This window comes from Triturus cristatus, chromosome 3_2 (genome assembly GCF_964204655.1).
Source record: "Triturus cristatus chromosome 3_2, aTriCri1.1, whole genome shotgun sequence".
Classification (NCBI taxonomy): Eukaryota; Metazoa; Chordata; class Amphibia; order Caudata; family Salamandridae; genus Triturus; species Triturus cristatus.
The window spans coordinates 368412478-368435831 of record NC_140584.1 but is presented as its reverse complement, the minus strand read 5'-3'; the positions used below and the strand labels follow the sequence as shown (position 1 = coordinate 368435831).

Sequence of the window (23354 nt, the reverse complement as noted above, 5' to 3'; positions counted from 1 at the left end):
TACAAATACGTAGGAGTGATTGCTGACAAGGGAGGTCAATTTGCCCGTCAGAGTGAGACAATCAGCAGAAAAAGTCTATCACAGGCAGTAACATTAACTAATCTCAAGTTAAAACTCAAGGGGCCAACATTATATCCCTTAGTCCGAGTAATCCAGGCCAAACTTATACCTACAATAGAATATGGCAGTGAACTCCAGAGGGGCAGGGACGCCAACATTTTGGACATCACCATAATAAGAGCATATAGGATTATCTTCAGCCTGACTAACTACACTTTGCAGTGCAGGTAAGGCTGGAGTTCAGATTGCAATGGCAGACTTTGGTAAGACAAGGAGCCTTCACAATCTGCTGGGACAAAATTCGGAAGGCTCCCTCCGACACTCTCAACTATTATCTATGACAAGAGCTGTAACAGAGACTCATCACCGGGTGCAGCCTACCTTAAGGAATCCTTGCCGAAAACTGGATTGACCCAGCTTTGGGGATCGGCTACCACCCACGTTGCATTTAAAAGGCTAGTGTGGAAAGTAATAAAGTCCCTTTCAATTGTGGAAGACAAAGCTATGTTAGCAAAAAGGGCCCATGGCTGGATGACATGGAGTACCTACAGTGCACCGGTCACCCAAAAATATATCGACCTGGGGTACTCAAGAACCATCAAAGAACAAGTCCTGAAATATCGCTTGGGGTTGCTACTGTGCATGCTGCATCTTTCGCATTGGCAAAGAGACCGCACAAAGATGGCTTGCTGCCTATGCGGCGCGACCTTGGAAGATCTGTTCTGTACATGCTAAGAGCTTAATTCAGAAAGGATGCAACTGCTAAAAGCTACCTTCAATCAGAGAGGGATACGCACTAGGAGGCAAGTTGTTCTGGCCTGCTTCACCTCTGGAAACCCGCAGCTGAACTGCCGATTGGAGCGTTTCCTGGTTTTGGCGGCCAAGAAGGTACCAGGTAATAACTTTGCAAGTTTTTAACCAAGTCACTTAGGAACTGGATCTGACCACTCTGACTGATCAATATTGCTCCCAGGGGGGTTATCAATGAAGGCCATATTTTTATTTCACGCTGCTCTACCTGCACTAGTGTATAATACATGTTTTTAAGGTTTTACTAGCTAAGCTTATTATCTTACAATGGTTTTATGGATCGTCTTTTACTATGCAATGTTTTACTATTATGGAATGCTTTATTGGTTCCTTTATTGTCATACAAAGGTTTTAAGTAACTATGCTAATAAACTTGACCCGATACTTCCCATTGTGTGCACTGCCTGAAGTAGCTTATGTGTGTCAGGTTCACTCCCACCCAGGTCCCAATGCTGCAGCACATATCGGACTATGCTGGCATGTGTCAAAAATAATGTCTTGGGGAGACCATGCATGTGCGCAAAATGCACGTGTGACAACATTGTACCCTCCTGAAATAGCGATCCCACTGTCGACAGCCCCTCCTATTCCCACTGGGCCAGTCGCCTCAACGTGAGGTGAGCATTCCTCAGGATGTAGAGAGACTGCGAAGAGGAATATTCGGCACATACGACGAGGCAACCGCAGTGTATCTCAGCGTCAGTTTCCAGTGGGTAAGGGCCACCCAAAGTAGAAGAGGACACGTCCGCGAGGGGTTCACTCCAGGGCATATTAATCTATGGAGTAGACCGCGCTCGAACTAGGACGGTGAGTAACCTAACTCCAACAGATCGTGACCCGCTATCCAATAAGACAACCATTGTAATTGCCCGACTATGCACTACGATTTAAAGTAAAGGGGCTCTCAGGCAACCCTTACCGAGGTGGAGGTTGATTAAGACTGACTTAAAGGTGTGCATCCATGATCTGAGTGGGCGAGTGGGAGGTCTCCGAACTTGGGGTCGGAGGGGTGGGGAGGCAGGGTTTTAAAGAGCTAATGAACTGGAGCAAGTGGTAGACGATGGGTAAAGGAATAGGTCTAACTTTGAACAGAATCCTGAACCTCAAGGAGCTAAATATTGAATTACGAAGCAAACAAGACGACAGTGAAAACCGTTCACATTGCTGTAACATCAGAATCAGGAAAGAGCCCAGAGGGATATGTTTTTAATTCCTCAAAACCTTTGCGCAAACAGTGTAAGGAGATGATAAAGCAACGTTTCTCCGAGTCTGAATGAAAGATGAATGAGAGTGCAAACAATGCAGACAACTGAGAATTATCTGTAGGTGTCAACTGTTAGAAATATTGAACCCATTTTATTGTGGGTTGATAATCCTATTACACAAAAAAAGGGTAGGTAATAGGGTCTGAGGGAAAGTTAAACGACCAGCGTGGACAAGTCCCCCTACTATATCTATACAAACAAAGAGGTCCACAGGTCAGGGAGAAAGGAGGGATAGCAAGGCTATGGAAAACTGTATGGTGAAACACAACAGGACCACTGTCTATATAGAAAGTCCTCTTAAAGAGGACCTAATCCCATCACCCACCGAAGTGGCATGCTTCATCATATGGGATCTCCTCTTAACCGCAACCTGGTGCGATTAATGAGCTACAACTCCCAGCAGTTGTCAAAAGAGGAGCTCGCGGATGTTTTAAACTATACAAGGAGGACTAGATCTCCTAAAGATTGATGAGGCTAGCCTTAGTGTGGTGAAGAATATGTGTTGTAGTGTCAGATACGGGTGACGTTAAAATTGACTACGAGGAGAAAAAATTATTTAATAGGAATCTCCAGGTGCCAACATTAAAATAACAGCAGAAGCACGCCCTGAACAAATTGGCGAACGCGCAAATAGCAAATCAAAAAACGGTCTACATGTTTCAGCCACCTAGGATCAAGGACTGTGATCGTGGCTTTCTTCAGGACCAGAAAATATAACTACTGCAGCTGATTAATGTGACTAAATCGCACCAGGTTGCAGTTAAGAGGAGATCCCATATGATGAGGCATGCCACTTCGGTGGGTGAAATGGGATTAGGTCCTCTTTAAGAGGACTTTCTATATAGACAGTGGTCCTGTTGTGTTTCACCATACAGTTTTCCATAGTCTTGGGTCAGCCTTTCTCCCTGACCCGTGGACCTCTTTGTTTGTATTGATAATCCTATTTACAGATAGTACTTTATGTTTTTTAGATACAATTTAATTCATTTTAAAATGGCTTTTCCGTATCAATGTGTCTGACAGTAAGACTTATGTCCATGCCATTGTAATAACACTGTGAAACAAAGCACATGCCACTTTTTATTGTTTTGTCCTCTATACTTCGCCCCAAGATCTTCCTTTTTAATTACTGTGCTGCGCAAGGAAAAATATTAGGCATTTCCGGCTCGATCCGGAATATTTACAAAAACTGTCTTCTCTAGATATCTGTCATGCAGTGTTAAACTTCATCAAGAGTGCATTAGCTGTGATAAAATACTATGAACTTTTATATATATATATATATATATATATATATATGATGATATTGAGATATTTGTTAAGCACAGCTAAGAGTTCTAGGGATCTCGCAAGTTGTTATGCTTTGTTATGAGCATGCTTGTATTTTATGGCTTTATGATTTTCCTCACTTGCATTTTATGCCTTGCAAATATTTACTTGCAATGAGTTGCACTCCTTTATCAAGGTTACTGTAATTCTATATTTTAATTTCCCAGAAGACAAATGTACATAGACATTTTTTAATTGCTTTTATGGCTTCTGCCTAATAAAGATTTCGACCCTTTGAACCAGAGTCCAGAATGACACTGAATAACAAGATCCAGGAATTTACACAGGACCTATACCATGCCATCACAGACTTGCCAAAAGCCCCCAAGTCAGGCTGGAATGGACTCATCGAGTATACATGCAATAAGAAAAGGAATTAATCATGCGGCAAGTTAGAGAGAAAGACACCATAATCTTAATGGGCCACACAATACAGCTACATCAGAACTTTCTGTCCAAGCCCCGAAAAAATGAAGAGACTTAAGACCAGTGATAGACCTCCATTGGGACAAACACCAGTGGGGACGCCCTTTCCAGCTGCAGTTTACCTTGAAGAGCCAATAAAAAATGGGAAAATCACTATAAGAAGTGAGAGAGCTCTTGGTCCTCCAGACTGAGCCAATGAACCAGTAAGAGCGGGAAACCCCCTTAGAGGAGGCGACCAGAGCCCAGCATGGCAAATATCCCCGTAATGAAACAAACCTTAATGGGCTCATCCCCCCTCCCAAATAGAACTGCGAAAGAAGATGTGGTCCAACACCTGCAAAAGGCGAGGTGACCCCCTAAGGCCCTCAAGAATGTGAAGAGGGCAGACTACAGGATGCTAGCTGAAGCAGTAATAGAATATTTAGCGACTGACAATGATGGTTAAGCCAATCGAACAATTGAGACAACTTTGGAGCTATACTTCTTTTGACATGGGACAATCCCTGTGCTTGCAAGCTCTGGATCGCAGTTTATCCCTACAGGCCAAAAGTTCTCTCGCTTCCCAGCTGCCAACCTTGAGAGTGACACGGGAATTCACTACAGAGATCATCGTTGGGTCCAACTGGCAGGTTCTGTTACTTTACAGGAAGCAGAAGGAGGGAACCTATAGAGAGGCACAGAAAGGTAAAAATTGGGTCACCAGACAGGGAGAAAAAAGGACTTTACTAGTTTTACCCCACACATACATTCAAATTACTCTCACTTAAAGTGAAAGGGCTAAACCTCCTAATCAAACAGCAACAAATGTGGATTTAAATGGTTAAGCACATTCCAGACATGGTCTTCCTATAAGAAAGCAAATGATATGTCACAAATTAATTGCAGCATGCCACTACCCAAATCAATCCTGGGCTTCAGAGTCCAATAAGAAAGGTGGTGTTACCATCCTCTGCAAAAACACAATAGGGAGAGGAAGCACCAAACTCAAGAGGGATAGGGAGGTTAACATCAAGCTCCAACTCATGCTAGACAATATACTTTAGGACTTCCTCAACTTTTACACTCCCAACACAGTTAAGGAAACGTACCTCTGGAAGCTTCTGCGTAAACTATTAGGGCAGGCAGACTTGATAACTGGTGGAGATTTCAACGTGGCCTGGACCACAAACACAACAGAGATTTTTTTTTTTAAACGTACACTGATGCAGGGGCCATAATATCAGTGAAACAGAAGAAGGAATTACCAGGTAAGAGCTTAGTTGATGCCTGGAAATCCCTTCAACCTGGAGTGAAAGACTACCACTTCAATTCTCACCACACCACATTCAAGCACAGATAACCAGCTGATTTCACATTCCCTGATTCGCTCCCTCATGGTGTTAGAGATTTCAGATTGTGCCCATTTGGAAATGACTTGGGAGACTGACATAGGCCCCAGGGTCCTCTGTGTAGGAGGATGTGAGTGGGAACCTCCAGAAACCCTGTCCAGAAGGCTTTGGTGGCAAGGGCATTTAGCATGTTTTGACATTAACACCACCACAGACATAATCCATAGTATACAGTGTAGGATGCATTTAAAGCAACAATGCTGGCCCATCAGCACTGAAGCAGACAGACCTAAGAAAAGAGACAGGTCAAAAATAATCTCGTCTCTGAGCTTAGGGACCTAGAAAAGGACAGACAAGCAGAACCCAACCGAAAAGAAAACACATTTAGAAAAGCTTAAGGGGACAAATCTTGGTGTATACAAAAATCAGAGCTGAGACTGCGCTACTTAATATGGAACAATTCAACTATAATGAAGGGGACAAAATAGGGACACTATTGGCCAGGAAGATGTGGTTCCAAAAAGCGAAAACGCATATAGCCAAGTAAACAGGCAGGATGTCGACCACTATGGAAAGGAGCAAACAGACTTCTTTCAAATGCTCTATGAGAAACGACAGGACTGTAGGGAGGACATGGGAGGACTTTCTAGAGACCAGTGAGTGGACTCTGCTCTCTTTCCCTCAAGGGCCCGATTGAGATTCTAAATTCTGGGAAGCTTTCGAATCAAGCCTATCCCCCTCCCAGCTAAGCAGACATTGTTGCCCTGTTCAATGCCTTCACACACACCATTTAAGTCTTACACCACTGTGAATGAGGTAGACATCACATTGATACACAAACCAGGTAAACACCCCAACAACTGAGCCTCATATATGCCCATAGTCTTATTAAACATAAGTGCAAAAATCTTAATAATTTATCAAAAAATTTGTGAACCTCATGCCCCACCTATTAGACCCTAAGTGGGCTTTATCAAACAGAGATAAGGTGATATTAGGAGCGGAGCCCGCCTGACAGAAAAAGCTAGCACAAAAAAAGTCTGGACTTATTTGCTACCTCTCAATGACGAGAAATCGTTTGACTGGATTAGCTGAAGTTACCTTGAAGAAGTTCGTGACAAGCGGGGGATCAAACAGACTATGACAGCCCAGTGGCGGCTGACATGGATCGAGGGTGGCGAGGCAGGGAGTTGCCGGGGTAAGTAAAAAATGGAATTAAAAACTTACCTCCTCGCCATGTCCTCTTCGTCGCGTCTCTCCTCCCCGTCCCTTGGACCGGAACACGGAACAGGAAGCACCCAGGCGCCGCTCAGACAGGGACTGGGGGCCTGAGCATGTTCTCTACCCAGGCTGTAATACAGCCTGGGTGGAGAACATGCTAAGTGTGCATGAAAATGTGTCTGGCCTGAGAAGGCCAGCCAAACATTCATGCGCACTTTAGGAGTGAAAACCACTCCTCCCCTCCCCTGCTCTGTCAGCAGAGCAGCCCCTCTCCACCAAGCTGCCCTGCCCGCAACAGGAACAAATTTGAAATGATAATAACATTTGACTTATTATCATTTTATTTTTCCTAAAACTGCTGAAAAGCAGTGGGGTGATGCTTCTGCGCCTTAGCAGAGGAGCTGCCACTGTCACAGACTGATTTTTGGAGACTTCAGGTCCCAACTAGCCTCTGTGAGAGTAAATTGGCAGCAATCCTCACCTCCTTGCTCCAAAGGGAATGCGACAGGGATCACCCAAGTTGCCCCTTTTTTATTTGCTCTTGTAGATGGATCACCATTGATAAAAAATTAGGTCTTGCAATGAGATCTGGAGTATTCCCTTTGGTCCCAAGGAGCACAAGATCTGCGTCTCCGCTAACAATAGCTTGCTGATTTTGGGAGGCTCGGGGAACTCCATACAGGCAGTCATGGATGAGCTGAACCAATCTGAAAAGGTCTCCAGCTACAAGATTAACAAGCAACTACTGAACACCCTTAACATGTCTATGTGACTAGCAGAAGCCCAGGACGTGCAGCAGTCGTCCCGGTTCATGTGGACTGAATGCTCTGACTTGACCAACAGGAAAGTCTTTGGCAAACAAATTTAAGAGGCTCTTTGGCGGTTGAGTCCCCTTTATATATTGTGATTGGGACACACAAATTTCTTCAAAATGAATATGCTCCCTAGAGTCTTCTACCTTTTTCAATCTCTATCAGTAAGCATTCCCATCGCAGATATACTGGCCAAGTGGGACTGGCTGCTGGACTTTGTCTGGATGGTGGGAGACCCTGCATCTTCAAGAGGGTTCTGATGGCACTAAAGAGAGAGTAGAGGAATGGCATGTCTGCTCGGATAATATAGGGCAGCTTACCCACGTTTCATTTCAAAGTGGACAGTGAGAGAAAGTGAGAAAAAGTGGCAGTGATAGTTTGTCTGTTCATGTGGGATCTAGCATGGTTAGGACAGCCACAACATCTGTGTAATGCTACCTCAGTCAAAACTGTAGTATACCACATTGCAGCAAAAAGGGACTCACTCAGAATTTATCAATTCTGTTTCAAACAATGCAAAACAGTCTACAACATCCCTGAAACAAATAGGATCCAACATTACCAACTGCAACACTGGCCTTTAAATCCTGTCAATGCAAAGGCAGCCATGTGACCCCCTCATCTGTCTTTGAAAAAGAGCCAGAAGCTATATGCCTCGCCTCCACCACCAATCGGTAATTTCAGTTTAGCAAAACTGTTAAGAGATTACCCAATTTTAAGTACAACCACACTTGAAAACCAGAGTTCATCTAATGCATCTTTAATCTACATATATTTCCTTGGTTTATGCATCTATATAACTTCCACGTACTTGGATCTATATATTTATTACTTTTCTCCTAAAAAAGCATATTCAATGCACTACCCTATTTCTCACCCTATACCTCTATCAATATCTTTAATCTACATATACTTACTTCCTTTATGAATCTATATACTTTCCATGTACTTAGGAATCTATATATTACTTTCTTCTAATTCAGCATATCCAATGCACTACCATATTTCTCACCCTATACCTCTATCAATATATCCTCTACATCCATTCTCTCATTCATCCCAAACCCCATACCACTACTATGATCCCCAGAATAACCCTTTCTAGACTCTCCCCTACTCTACCCCTCCTTGCATCATCTGACACCTCTTTTACTATACCAATTCCCCAAAACAAGCCTTTCTAAACTCTTCCCTCTGACTCTTCCACTCCACATTCCTTTTAACTCATCCCAAGCCTCCTTCTACTGCTATGACCTCCCAAAAAAGTCTAAATCCTTCACTCTTCTATCCATCCACTATCATTTTCAATCAAAATAACAGACTAACATGTTCGCTTCTCAAATTTCATATTTCACTTTACAAAATCCTTTTTGGGTTTCAGAGTAGCATGCTACTTGCCCAAAAAGCGCTTCAACACCTCACCAGGGGTAGCAAGTACTATATAAATGCAAACCTTTTTCCCTCTTCTATCCCTCAGCTACCCTTCTTTATCCAAATAAGTGAATAACATATCCACCACTCAAATTCTCAAATTACTTTCATATTTCACTATACTAATTCACCACTAATCTTTTATGGGTTCCGGAGCAGCGTGCTACTCGCCAAAAAAGCGCTTCAACACCCAATCAGGGGTAAAACGCTATATAAATGCAAACCTTTTCCCCTCTTTTATCCCTCTGCTATCCTTCTCAATCCAAATAACTGAATAACTTATCCACCACTCAAATTACTTTTATATTTCACTATACTAATTCAACACTAATCCTTATGGGTACCTGAGTAGCGCCCTATTCACCGAACAAGCGCTTTGACGCCTCTTCAGGGGAAGTAAGCGCTATATAAATGAAATTACAATACAATACAATACAATCAGCACAAATTCTGAGTGAGTGTACGAGCGAATGGTGGCGATCACAGATGAAATCTGCAAACAAAATATTGTATCAGTTGTACATGATACTAGTATCTCTTTACTGCATCTCTCCTGCTATATGGTGGTCCTGCTCAGTTACGCAGACGTTCTGGAAAGACGTTTTAGGTCACATCAAAGAGATAGTGGGCTTTCTCATTTCATCAGAACCAGGAATCATCATTTTGAGCACGATGCATGACCAGTTGGAGGGCATGACTTCACATGATTGGGCTGTGGTCCTACATATGTTTGGGGTGATGAGACAACTCATAGCTCTACTCTGAAAAAAGAAAGAACCATTGCCCTTCACTCATTAGTTCAATCAATTGTGTCACCTTCTAGAGATGAAACTTCTAATACATAATGTTGCCTCGACAGAGCATATATTTACAAGTTGAAGGCCACTGAAAAATTGTTTATCGAGATTGGAAACCCCTCTGCCTGGTGTCTCATGCCCACAAATGGTCTGTTAAGTATTGCAACTGCTGAGTACCCTGCCCTCCACTACCTGAATACCTCTCTTATCCCCCTCTAGTCAATAGAGAATGGACATCAAGCACGACTATCCTCTAAAAATGCACACTACAACTAAGCACCCTCTAAGCTACATTTTCCAACACTTTCATCGCTTCTACCACAATAACGATGTCTAAATCTGTTCCAATGCCTAAGACTTTCACTCCCCCTGTAGGAGATTTGGGGGATGTTAATCGGTAAAGTGCTTGTTTTTCTTTAACAGTTGTTTAAATGGGGCCTGTGGCCATGTAATTGTTCTTTTGTTGGCCGGATACGTACACTATCTGCCTCTCCGGCGGGCCCCTCACGGGATCACACGCCTGGGCCTTCTGGGGGGACCTCTCCGGCCGGGGGGCACTCTGGCTCCTTGGCCCGCCCCGACCCCAGTTCAGCTTCGCCTCGACCGTCACTGATCGATCTTCCGGATACTGATCTTTCCCGCAGCCCGACTCTCCTCACCGGACCGGCCTGACCACATCGCAGTGATGTTAGCCTCCCACGTGATGTCTGGGTTCCTGGTCGGGGTCGTCCGACACCTGTGGCTGAGCTCAAGATTAATTCCCCATTTGGTCACTAACTGTTCACCGTTGGTATAAGACATGAACATCCTACTAAGAGGAGGGGTCCTCCACGTCTTGCCCCGTTTCCAAGTGTATTAGCTTGGTGTTTCTTTGCTTTGTTGTTGTTTGGGCGACAGATGCTTCCGTTCCTGAAGTGTGGGGAGGGGGGATGGGAGGGATTGGAGCCTTTGCTCCGGTTTGTTTTGTTTTTCAAAGTTATTGTTTTTTGTACCACCTTTGATCCACAGCACTTAGGGGGACACATCCCATACACCGCTACGCTACTCTATCCACGGGCGCTGTGAACTTTCGCACACCTCTTATCCCAGCTAAGCTGCCTTGCGATCCGGCTTCCCCATGGCCTCCTCCTCCTTAGCGATACTAGCGCGCTCTCTTCGCTCCATCTAATGGCCTGGAATGTTAACGGCCTGCTGGACAAAATCAAGCGCACAGCCGTCCTGTGATACGCCCAGCGCCAGGCGATAGATATACTCATGCTCCAGGAAACCCATCTACTAGGCCAAAGCAGTTCTTTCCTTGCCCGCTATGGCTATGGCGCGGTATGGCATTCAGGGTTTTGTAGGGGATCTAGAGGGGTGGCAATTCTGGTGCGTCGCGCTCTTCCCCTTGTGGCGCGTAATGTTATGCATGACCCTCAGGGCTGCTTTATTCTTTTAGAAGGAACCCTTGGGGATCGGCCGCTAAACTTGCGGTCTGTCTATTCCCCTCCTGCTCTGTTGGCCCCTACACTCCGCGGACTTACCTCTTGGACTGACCGTGGTGGGGGGCGAATTTAATGCCATTATGGACCCTGTTCTTGCCGTTGCGTCCCCTCCCTTTAGTTCCAGGACTGTCCAGTCCGGTCTTCTTTCCTCATGGGCGGCCAGCCTGGGGCTCGGAGACGCCGGAGACTGTGGCACCCGACGGCTAGGCAATACACCCACACTTCTGCCTCTCAACACACCCATGCGCGCCTGGACTATGCTTTCCTACCGGTTCAGGACTGCCGATCGCTTCAGGCCATATCTATCCTCCCGAGGGGCCTATCTGACCATTCCCCAGTGCTACTTCACGTAGGGGCCCTTCCCCCAGCCTCCCAACCGCTCTGGCGACTCAACGCCTGGTTCCTCCAAGACGAGGAGTTCAGGGACAGCATTGGTGCTGAACTTGCCAGCTATTTTACCATTTATCAGGCCTCGGTGTCCTCCTCTCGCACTCTTTGGGAGGCCGGTAAGGCCACTATTAGGGGGTTGGCCAAGGGCCAGTTGAAACTCACTCGCACGGCACGTGACTCCCAGCTCAGACACCTGGAGGCGCAGGCCGCCCTAATTGAGGCGCTGAACCCTGACGAGAGATCTGATGCCCAGGAGCAGAGACTGGCGTTCCTACGAGACGAGATGCGTCAGACCTCTCTGGAGGCTGCCAAGCTCCTTTGGCGTTCGTCCGTGGCCTGAGTGTACAGTTGGGGAGACAAAAACGGGAAGCTACTCCACCACCTCGCCACCTACCCTATGGCCAACCGTATCATACCTGAGATGACAGACACAGATGGAACGCTTCACCGTGCCCCGGTAGCGGTTGCCCAATGCTTTGCCTCCTACTACGCTACCCTCTATTCGGTGCGTTTACCTGATCTTTCTCTCCTTGACCTCCCCCGACGGGAGGGGTCTCTCTCCCACGTCTTAGCGACTCGGACGCCGCCGCGTTGGACCTTCCGCTCACACCTGCGGAGGTAGAAGACGCCATTTCGCGCCTGGCGGCTGGTAGGACTCCTGGGCTGGATGGACTCCCTCAGGAGTTTTATTCGTCCTTTTGAGATACCCTGCTTCCGCCTCTTGTGGAGATGTACAGGGAAGCGGCGGAGTGTTGCTCATTCCAGCCAGAGACGGATCTCGCTACCATCGTAGTGATCCCGAAGTCCCAGCTCCCCCTCGCAGTGTTGCTCGGACTATCGGCCCATTTCACTCATCAACACGGAACTTAAGATCTTCGCTTCCGTATTGGCCAATCGCATACGACCGCATTTAACCCATCTTGTCCACCCTGACCAATGCGGCTTTATGCCTCGCCAAGGGACTAGGGACTGTCTCCGCCGCCTTCACCTTGCCCTCGAGAACCGACACATGCTTCTTCCATATTTGTCCCTTCTCCTTATTGATTTTGAGAAGGCTTTTGACTCCGTTGACTGGAGCTACTTGGATGCGGTGTTGGAACAGATGGGGTTTGGTACTCCTTTCCGTAACCTGGTGAGACTACTCTACCACCATCCCCGGGCACAGGTTCTCGTCAATGGCGCTCTATCCGGCCCTTTCCCCATTGGACGGGGTACGAGGCAGGGATGCCCCCTCTCCCAGATCCTCTTTGCTCTGGCAATGGAGCCGTTCTCTTTTCTTGTCCGCAGTGACCATTCCTTGACTGGTTGGAGGTGGCCCGGTCTAGCTGAGGATAAAATCGCGCTATACGCGGATGACGTGTTGCTGTTCCTGGTGGACCCAACCCAGTCGGGACCTCGTTGCCTTCGGGCACTGGCTATTTTTGAACGAGCTTCCGGCCTGCGGCTCAACCCGGCCAAGTCCGTCCTTGTCCCCTTACACGTATCACGCGAGTGCTTTGACTGGCAGTCGTCGATCCCTCTACGGCGGTTGTCTTTCAAATATTTGGGGATTTGGGTTTCCCTCCTCCCTGACCTTGCATGGGAGCTCAATGTCAACCCGCTGGTTAAGCAGGTCCGCGCCGACCTCCTTAAATGGCACACGCTGCCTCTAAACCCTCTGAGCAGGATTGCCCTGTACAAAATGATGATCTTGCCCCGTTTTCTGTACATGCTCCAGAACACCCACCTCCCCTTCGCCAGATCTTGGTTCCGGGATATGGACGGCATGGCCCCCAAATTCCTTTGGGGAGGACGGAGGTCCAGGCTGGCCTTGGCCCAATGTCGAATCCCACCATTTGACGGAGGCCTCGGAATGACGAACCTCTACCTCTACTACCCAGCGACTCGTCTCCTCACGATTCACGACCGGTTCAATGGCGGCTGGTCCGACCCGGTGTATCGCTTGGAACTTCATCTCTTGGGCTTCTCCTCTATCCAGGGGATGCTTTATGGGACCGCAATTCCCCAAGCTCTTCCTGAGGTCACGCGCGGCGTATTCCTGGCTTTGCATGCCTCACTTCGTCATACTCAATGGACAGGCAGGCTAACCCGGTACACTCCCTTGTGGTGTGGCACGAGACTTCGTGAAGTCGCTTCCCTGCCGGGGTTCCGGCAGTGCGATCTCATTGGGGTAACCTTGCTGGGTGACGTCTGGAGCGGTACCCACATCCGATCCTTTCAGGACTTACAGGCCAGGCACTCCCTCCATCCCTCTCAATTCCTTCGGTACTTGCAGCTGCGCCATACCCTTCTCTCCCACATTCCAGACGGCACGCCCCTGCCTGAATATAGCCCGCCCGAGGCACAGGTACTGACCGGGGACTTGGGGAAGGGAGAGTTTCTCGGATCTACCGCTCACTTACCAACAACACTCCTAATTCCCTTTCCCTACTCCGCGAGAAGTGAAGGGCTGGCTTGGGGTTCTGGAGCATAAGGACTGGAGGGACACCCTGATGGCCCCTAGGACGATCGCGGTATCGGCGAGGCTCCGCCTGGTCCAAGTCTACTTTCTACATGCCGCCTACCTTACGCCCCTGCGTCTCCACCGCGCTGGGCTTCGGCCGGACGCCCACTGCCCCCGCTGTGCCCACCCCCACGCTGATTTCTACCATATGGTTTGGTCGTACTCTGCGATCCAGAGATATTGGGGATTGTTAACACAAGATCTGACGGGGGTCCTGGGGTGGAAGGTGCCTCTCAATCCCATACATGTTCTGCTGGGAGTCACTGATGGATTGGATGGCTCTAGGGCTGAGAAACTCTTCCTTAACACAGAACTGGTGGTCGCCAAGAGGGACATTGCTGCGCGTTGCTTGGACACTGCTCCTCCCACTCTAGGGCACTGGCGCCAGGGGGTGGATTGGTGCGCTGCGCAGGAGCGGCCTCTATATGTAGCCAGGGGGTGTCCTGAGAAATTTCACCGTATGTGGGGCAAATGGGTCGGGGTATTCGATGATTGAGATGGTGTGGTCCTCTCTTCAGGCACATGTGGATATGCGTTTAGTGATTTCCTTCTGTAACCTTGATTTCACTGAGATGTGTTTTTCTCCCTATTCTGATAATGCATATGTAGCTCTGAATGGTGCTGTTTGTTGTTACATACAAAACTCAATAAAATTGGTTGTAAAAAAAATAAATAGTTTTTTTGTTAAAACCGAATGAAAATAATCTGAAGTAAAAAGAATCCTCTTTCAACTCTTTACTTTAGTAAACAAATGTTTTTCTCCTTCAATGTCACCCTTTTGGTCATGAGATAAATTTCACACTACACAGGTACATGGTAGCTGGGATTCTGAGTCATGCTCATCTGAATTCTTTTGTAGTATTCTTCCGTGCTACAGAAGCTGATGCTATAGTCCTCATGTCCACGTTTCCCAACAAACTAGGAAGGGTTTGAAGATATGAGACAACTCACCATACCTCTTTTAATATTCAACCATCATTTTGCAGAAACAATATTTGAATAAGTGCTTTCAACCCAAGTGCAACAAAGTCAATGGAGACCCTAAGAAACTTCGGACCTGCTGGGACCCATTTTCCTACTTTATTATGCAACATATAAATGATTGGAACAGGGCATTCCACCCAACTGAGCATTCCTATATGGCCTTTATCTTGCACTCCAGTGGCAGTACATATGCTCTGTCTATATTTTCAGTTTTCATAGTTTTGTGCATTGTTGGACAAGTCTTGTGGGCTTGCATTAGGAATAGGCGGAAGTTGAGCGGACAGTGGATTCCATAAGAGATCTAGCAATATTGTATTACTCCATTCTTTTTGCTTTCTTCTAACTCTTCCTTCTAGTTTTCTCAATTACCTTATTTGCCTAATCTGGGTTTGTGGAGGCAGAAATCAGATAACAATAACGTTTTGTTTTTTAATTACATAAACAGGTTTCACAATTGTGATTTCAGAGTGGTTGTGGTTGCCAAACCAGCTTTTTAACTTCCGACTTTAAAGCTGTTTTTTAATAACCCTTGAATGTGATGTATACACTAAAACAACTTGTTAAACGTAATAAATGTAAACCATACAGCCTGTACTGCTCTTGGATAATTCTGTGATCACACACTAGTGCAAAAACATGGCTTTGCAGTGCACAGTCTGGGGAGGAACGAGCAAGTAGTGACAATGTGGATTATGGGAACTCTCAAAATCATGAGGACTCTTAAGTAAAATGTTTTTCCTGAAAGAGCTACACAGAAAAGCCTATTAAATGTGCCCTGGGATGTCGCCTCATTCTAAGCGATATACTACCCATTCATTAAAACAAATGAATACATTTTTATACTAAAATGATCAGGTTTTTTAGTATTCACACATGTGGAGTGTTTTGCCAACAGGGATTCCTTTCCTGATGTTTATGCATTGGATTTCAGTAAATGCATTTTCTACGATATATACCATACAAGAAAAACACAAAACAAGCAATTTCCTTATTTGAAAAACTGTCCCATTAAATAAATTAAATGCTGATCTGTAGTTAATTACACAATTGATAGTAAACAGTACCTGTTTCTTGAGAGTCCTCCTGAATCACGCAATTACTGGGGCTTTGAAACATGGATTCAAAGATGCTTGCTGGAGAAATTGTGGTAAGGTCCTGCCCATGTGCCTTTATCAAACGAGTAGAAAAGTATTACTATTTGTGGAAACAGCTGCTCACAATTGAGTATTAAGTATTTTTAACATATCACACGACTTGATACAGAAATTTAAAAGGAATAATCTATATGTTTAAAACATATTCACTGCAAGCAAACACACTGTCTGAGATACAGTGCAAGCTCCCTAGTGCTTTAAGCGGCAAAGAAAAACAAGCATTTGCAATGCAATAGGTCTCGCATTTACGCGCGTTTCAGCTATTGGCATTGTAAATGATAATGCCTTTATTTATGTTTTGGTTTTTAAAACATAAAAAAAGTGCATTGTCATTTACAATGCCAATAGCTTAAACTTGTGCAAATGCAAGACCTATTGCATTGCAAATGCTTGTTTCTTTCTGGTTGATACCGTCTCTGGCTGATTACCGTGACAGGCATTAAAGTGGCCAACATTAAAGTGAAGTCCCGCATTTATAGCACCTCCATAACTGGCCAGGGTGCTCATAGCACTGTGTGCCTGAGCAAACTGATGGCAGCACGTGGTTTGCACTGCTTGCGGCAGGTTCAGGGGCTGGCTCAGCTGAGCTTGAAGCTCCACAATGTAGCCAATTTACCCAACACACCAGTGGCACCAGCACTGACGTTAGGCGGGTCAGTCTGATTTTGCCCAATCACAGCTAGTGTGTAACACAGAGACACCCTTATAGGCTGGCTTTGCCGCGCTAGTGGGTGGGGCACTGTAGTGCAAACGTTTTCAAACAGCTAGCAGCTCCTGCCGCAGCTCGCACCGTGCCTCCTATTGCACCGCCGGCACCCACGAGTAGTGTGCCTCAACTGATACTGAGGCTGCACTGCAGTCAGGCAGCCAGTGCAGTGCCATTATGCCACAGCGAGTCAATAGTTCTGGACCTCGTACAGGGGTAAGTCAGTCATGCAGCTGGCCGGCCTGCTCATCGAGCTCCACAGACCAGTAAGTGTCACTGTGGAGTGTGTGTGTGCAGCTCCAGCCTCAGCCTCGGAGTCTCTCAACTGAGGCGTGGCTTGCTCTGTGCTCCAGTCAGTCCTAATTTAATTTACTTTCGTTGTGTGTGCAGTGCAGCCAGCAGCCCTGCTCCTTTGATTCTGAAAATACAAGGTAAGCAGGCGCCCATTGTGGTGCAGAATGTGAAAGGGCTCCTCCTCTTAGGAGTGCCTGTTAATGGGACCTCCCGGGGCGTGCTGATGATAGTGCCATGCTGTGTTGAATTAGGTTTGAAGTGCCGAGGGGTAATCAGGAAGGGCAAGTGGCCTCAGGATGACTATCACCGAGTTATATTTAAAGGCCCCTCCCAGCCAGGCACACTGCTGTAATAAACCAATCTAGAAGTGAACCCCACTGTCATTACAGCTGTAGGCCCCCAAAAAAGAGCACTTGCCCACCTGTTCAGTGTCATTACACATACACGCCCCAAATTGGAAATAGCCTGTCCCCAAGTGACATTAAACCTGAGAGGCCCCACACTTAACAGCCAGGGATTTCAACTGTTGCTAAAACTAAGGCCTTAGGCGCTTGCAAAAGGCTATACGCTCCTTCTCACTAAACAGAGCGTTGCAGCCAAGAATTCAAATGAAGATAAAGATGAATTTATTAGTACATAGTGTTTAAAGACACTGTATTTTCCATTGTAGCTGTAATATGTACCGCCACTATTACTAAGTATGATGTTATTCAGTGTATTTAACTACAAGCTTTGGCAAAGGCTTGTCTAACTATTGGCTTTGCCAATACTGTGGAGCAGCAGCAAAAAAAAAATGCAAAAACTGCGTGATGATGTGTAATCATCAAGGTTGCTGTGGCGGCCCAGTGTGATGACGTATGCACGTGTATGCCTTGCCTTTTTTTTTTATTATTTACGATTTCAAGATGTCGAATGTCACCTTTAGCAGTCAATTTATTTTTGAAAAAGACAGGTAATTTCTGATGTATATGTTTCCCTCGTCTTCATTTTGCTTGCAACAAAGTGTCACCCATAATCGCTGAATGCCACTCAGAATTAAAGTGAAGTTATGAAAATGTCATACACAAGCAATATGAAACCTTGGCATCTATGCGTCTCCGCTGATGCGGTCTGAAGGTGGCGTGGGGGGGGGGGGGGGGGGCTGTTGCGGCCTCTCTGCTGATGCTGTCTAAAGGCGGGGTGGGGGGCAGAACACAGCTGGGCTGCGAGGCCTCTCTGCTGATGCTGTCCGAAGGTGGTGGTTGAGGGGGCAGAAGAGGGCTGTGCTGCGTGGCCTCTCTGCTGATACTGTCCGAAGGCAGCATGGGAGGGGGGTAGGGGGAAGCAGAAGGCTGAGCTACAGAGTCCTCTCAGCCGATGCCATCTGGGAGGGGGAGGCTGACTCGGGACTGTTGTGGCCTTTCTGCTCACGCTGTTCAAGGGGAGGTTGGAAACAACAGCGGGCTGTGTGACAGGCGAAAGTGAAAGACGAGTGCTTTCAGGCTGCCAAATGGTGCGCGCGCCCGGCACACATGCACAGTAGTTGGCGGCCTGAAAGCACTCGTTTGCACTTCCAAAAGTGCTTACTATAAGTCTCGCCAGAACAGCGCTAAAGCGCTGTCTCAGGCGAGACCTAATGAGTCAAACTAATCAGTCAACAGATTCATCACCACTGGGTGCACAATAATCAAATAAAATGGAGCACAATATCCGATGACCATGGGGAACTACTAACAGAGTTGCAGAGCTACATTTACACTCTCTGTTTCCTCAAAAGATCTACCTACGGTTTGGTTATTACTGATAAAATTATGCACCTTACCTTGACTGTGACGGTGCATTTGAAAACAACAAAGAATTGGTCGGAGCGTGGCAGAAGAACTTTTCCTTTTTCACAGCTCCCTACTCTACGGCATTCTAACCACATCTTCTGATGAAACTCCACCCTGTCTTCACAATTTGCCACCAATCCTCCACGCTCCAACTTGGAAACACTGGCACTTCACATACACAATCTCCTCTCATCCTGCATGGTTTCCCCTCTCTTTTTGGCACATTATTACACTCCTTTGCTGCGTAAGATTGTCCATTCTCTCCTATCTCTCTTTTTCCCATCTGCTGCTTCTCATCAAACCTCACGGCTACACCCTCTCGTCTCATGCTCTTTGTTTGACCATAACTAGCACTTGCCTACAAGTAGTATTCAATTCTCCAGCCCCTTCCATAGCCTATGCATTATTCATTCTCCTTCCCTTTTGTCCCGAATGCCACTTACTTTATATCATTACTCTTTTTATACTGCTCAGCCCCAGTGTCTGGTACAAAGGATTACACCCTTCCCTTCCTTTACTGGTATTACTTCCATCCCCTTCACCCCTACCTATTATTCTAGGAGATCCTCCTCCTCTCATGCGGTCTCATAGTGATGGCTCTTCACACTAATGCATGATTTACTCAGGTGTCCATATGTCCTACCTTTGAGCACCTGTGCCTGATGTGAAAAGGATGATTACCAGGACTGCATGTAAACTCATAGCCCTGGTCTGAGACTGCACGTTCCCCTCCACCAACACAAGCAGACCAGAGAAGACTAACCACTGCTCTAGCAGAAACTGTGCTTGAAGGCATTAGCTAATATCCTCCCTATAGCTACTAAAGGATTATCTACTCCACATAGAAGATGGTGCAGATTTACCCCGGGAAACTTCATGCATGCCCTCCAGCAGAATTGCCCTTCACTGGGAAAGGATATTAATGTAGCTTGTAGCTCCGTGGATAGGTGGGTTAAGCAAGCCTTGGACTTGGTGGCACCCTGGACCTCCAGCGCTCCGTGCAGTTGGATTACATCCGCGCCATAGTTCAATGAAGCTCTAAGATCAGCTAAAACATTTAGTAAGCGCCTGCAGCGCATATAGAGGACTGACTTCTCAGAGTACAATAAGACTACTTATAATCTGAAGTTAAAGTACTATCATTCCCTCATCACAAAAACCTGTGCCGCCTACTACAAGGAAGGAATAGAACAGGCGGATAGCTCTTCTAAAGAATTATTTTCCATTCTTAAAGATCTATCCTCACTGGTGAGAACTGAGACTCCAATGACAAGTTCATTTGAGTCGTGCAATCGAATTGCAGATTACTTTGTGGAGAAGGTAGCCAAAATATATGATACCTTTCCGGATGAGGCACGTGATGGAAGGAGCTGCCAAGTTGAGAGGACCACGGGGGACGTGGCTAACTTCCTCTGTAAAATTGACCCACCCTCACTTGTAGATCTCAAAGCCATCGTTCAATTATTAAATCTGGCTCTCCAACAGATCCAACGACACCTAAGATCATGAGAGCGGGCCTGGAGATTTTATTGCTGTATATACGCCAACTTCTCAAACTCTCCTTCTCCAAGGGTGCGGTCCTTAAATCTAAGAAACAGGCAGTTGTCCTCCCTCTACTGAAAAAGCCTGGAGGTGTCCCAAGTCAGCTGTAAAACTTGTGCCCGATTTCGCTTCTGCCCTACTTCTCCAAAATAGCAGAAAGTGTGGTGAATTTACAATTAGTCACACATATGAACCAGCAAAACTTACTTCACCCCTCACAATCTGGCTTTAGAGCAACATACACTACTGAGTCAGCGTTGCTCCTTGCAACTGAGTCTATACGAAGGAGTGTGGATGAGGGGCAGACCGTGGCCTTGGTCTTTTTGGACCTAAGCGCGGCCTTTGACATGGTATCCCACCATCTACTTTTACAACGTCTCAGAGTAGGAGGGTCGGATAATGTCGCACTTAAATGGATGACTTACTTCCGGCAGGATAGGAGCTTCCATGTGGCACAGCATCCACACATTTCCAAAAGCATAGCTCTGCCTCAGAAGGTCCCTCAGGGCTCCATCTTGAGCCCTACACTTTTTAATTTATATGTCTCACCCCTGGCAGAGATTGTGGAACGACGGGGCATCACCATTGTGTCATATAGAAACGACACGCAACTGGTGGCGTCACAATCTCACACCTCTGACGGAGCAGCCACAAAGTTCTCCTTGTGCCTGAAGGACTTGGCCTCCTGGATGACAATCAACTGCCTTAAATTAAATGGCAGTAAAACTGAGATTCTGGTGGTGGGAAAATCCTCCTCCATTTTGTCCTCGGCATGGTGACAGCAGACATTGGGCCCGACCCCTACTCCAAGCAAACAGGTTAAAAACCTAGGCACAGACCCGGAAGGTGGCAGGGAAGTGCTTCGGAATTCTGAGGATGCTGCGGAAACTTCTGGACGTTCTTCCTACTCCAGCAAGGAAAACCCTGGTCCACGCCTTGGTAACATCTCAGCTGGACTATGGAAATCTTTACTTCGGAGTAACTAAAAAATGTCTCCACAGGCTACAATGTATCCAGAACGCGGCAGCCGGCCTAGTTCTGAAGCTGCCCAGGAGAGCTTCTATGGGGAAGGCTCTCGACGACCTGCACTAGCTGCCGGTTGTGATAAGAGTCCTTTTAAAGATCTATGCAATAGCCACAGTAGCTTACAGGGCAAAGGTCAGAGAGATCCGTATAATTCCACACGCCATCTCAGATCAGTCGGGACCTATCTGGTCAAAGTCCCTAAAGTACAAAAAGCTAGAATGGGGGTGCGATCTTTTAGGTATTGGGCAGCCAAAAATTGGAATGCTCCTCTTTCCCTACGTTCGGAATCTTCGGAGGTTCTCTTCCGGAAAAAACTGAAAACATGGCTGTTCCAGCTATAGGTCCTTTACTTTGTCCTCCTTCCCTGTAGAGTTCTGCCCTAGCGCGGGGACACACCATTTGTTGTAACCATACGCTTTACAAGTGCAATTATTATTATAGACACAAGTCTTTATGCCTGCAGATATTAACACAATCAATCAATCAATCAGGGGTTTAAAAAGTGCGCTACTCACCCGTGAGAGTCTCAAGGCGCTGGGTGGGAGGGGGAGAGAACTCCAGATCAGTCGAAGGGCCAGGTCTTGATGTCCTTCCTGAAGATGTGCAGGGTTTGCGAGCATCTGATGTTGACGGGGAGCTGGTTCCAGGTCTTGGCTGCAATGTAGGAGAAAGCTCTCCCACCTGTTCTGCTCCTGTGGATGCGGGGGACCTCTGCCAGATCGAGGTCGGCAGAGCAGAGGTTCCTCTTGGGTATGTGGAAGGAGAGACTATCGTTGAGGTATTTGGGTCCGATGTTGTTGAGGGTTTTGTAGGCGTGGGTGAGGAGTTTGAAGGTGACCCTCTTCTCAGCCGGGAGCCAGTGGAGGTCTGGAAGGTGTTGGGTCATGTGCTCGTGGCGTGGGGTCCCGAGGACGAGTCTGGCGGCGGCATTTTGGATGGTCAGGAGTCTGTGTAGGAGAGATCTGTTGATTCCGGCATACAGGGCGTTGCCGTGGTCCAGTCTGCTGGTTAGGAGCGTGTGGGTGACGGTCTTTCTGCAGTCAGGGGGATCCATTTGAAAGTTTTGCGGAGGAAGCGCAGGCAGTTGAAGCTGGTGGAGGCGATGGGGTTGACCTGGCGGTTCATGGCGAGGGAGGAATCGAGGATGATGACGAGGTTGCGTGCGTGGTCTGCAGGGGTGGGTGGGTTCCCTAAGGCGGCGGACCACCAGGAGTTGTCCCAGGCGGAGTTGCAGGGTCCCAGGACGAGAATCTCTGTTTTTTCTGAGTTGGGCTTGAGGCAGCTGTCTTTCATCCAGGTTGCCACGTTCTTCATACCCTCCTGGAAGCGGAGTCTGGTGTCGACGGGGTACTTCGTGAGTGAGAGGATGAGTTAAGTGTCGTCTGCGTAGGATATGATGCTGAGCCCATGCTGTCTGACTATGGCGGCGAGGGGGCCATGTAGATGTTGAAGAGTGTGGGGCTAAGTGATGAGCCCTGGGGCACTCCGTAGTTGATGTCGGTGGGTTCAGAGAGGAAGGGTTAGAGTCTGACCCTCTGAGTTCTGCCGGAGAGAAAAGATCGGATCCAGTCAAGGGCGGCTCCTTGTATCACGGCGTCATGAAGTCTGGCTGAAAGGATGCGATAGGCGACGGTGTCGAAAGCTGCGGAGAGGTCTAGCAGGATAAGGGCGACAGTGTGTCCCTGGTCGAGTAGCAGGCGGATGTTGTCGAGGAGAGCGGTCTCGGTGCTGTGGTTGCTGCGGAATCCGGACTGAGAGGCGTCTAGGATGGAGTTATCTTCGATGAAGGTGGTCAGCTGAGTGTTCACAAGTCTCTCGTGACTTTGACTGCAAAAGGGAGGAGGGATATGGGCCGGTAGTTTTTCAGGTCCGTAGGGTCGGCCATGGGCTTCTTGAGAAGCCATCCTTGTCTGAGCCTGAACTGAGCTTAGTGAGTTCAGCCACGGGAGAGAGCAGGGCTGGACGGGCCTATAGGGCAATC

At 47.1% G+C, this 23354-nt stretch overlaps 1 protein-coding gene across 1 annotated transcript in view; it reads right to left on the bottom strand.

Moving 5' to 3' along the window:
• MTF1 (metal regulatory transcription factor 1) overlaps positions 1 to 23354 on the bottom strand; it is a 210048-nt gene that overhangs the window by 44769 nt on the left and 141925 nt on the right. The window contains exon 7 of the mRNA XM_085647879.1: positions 15905 to 16007. Within this exon, the coding sequence (XP_085504005.1) occupies positions 15905 to 16007 (103 nt within the window). The remainder of the gene's footprint in view (positions 1 to 15904; positions 16008 to 23354) is intronic.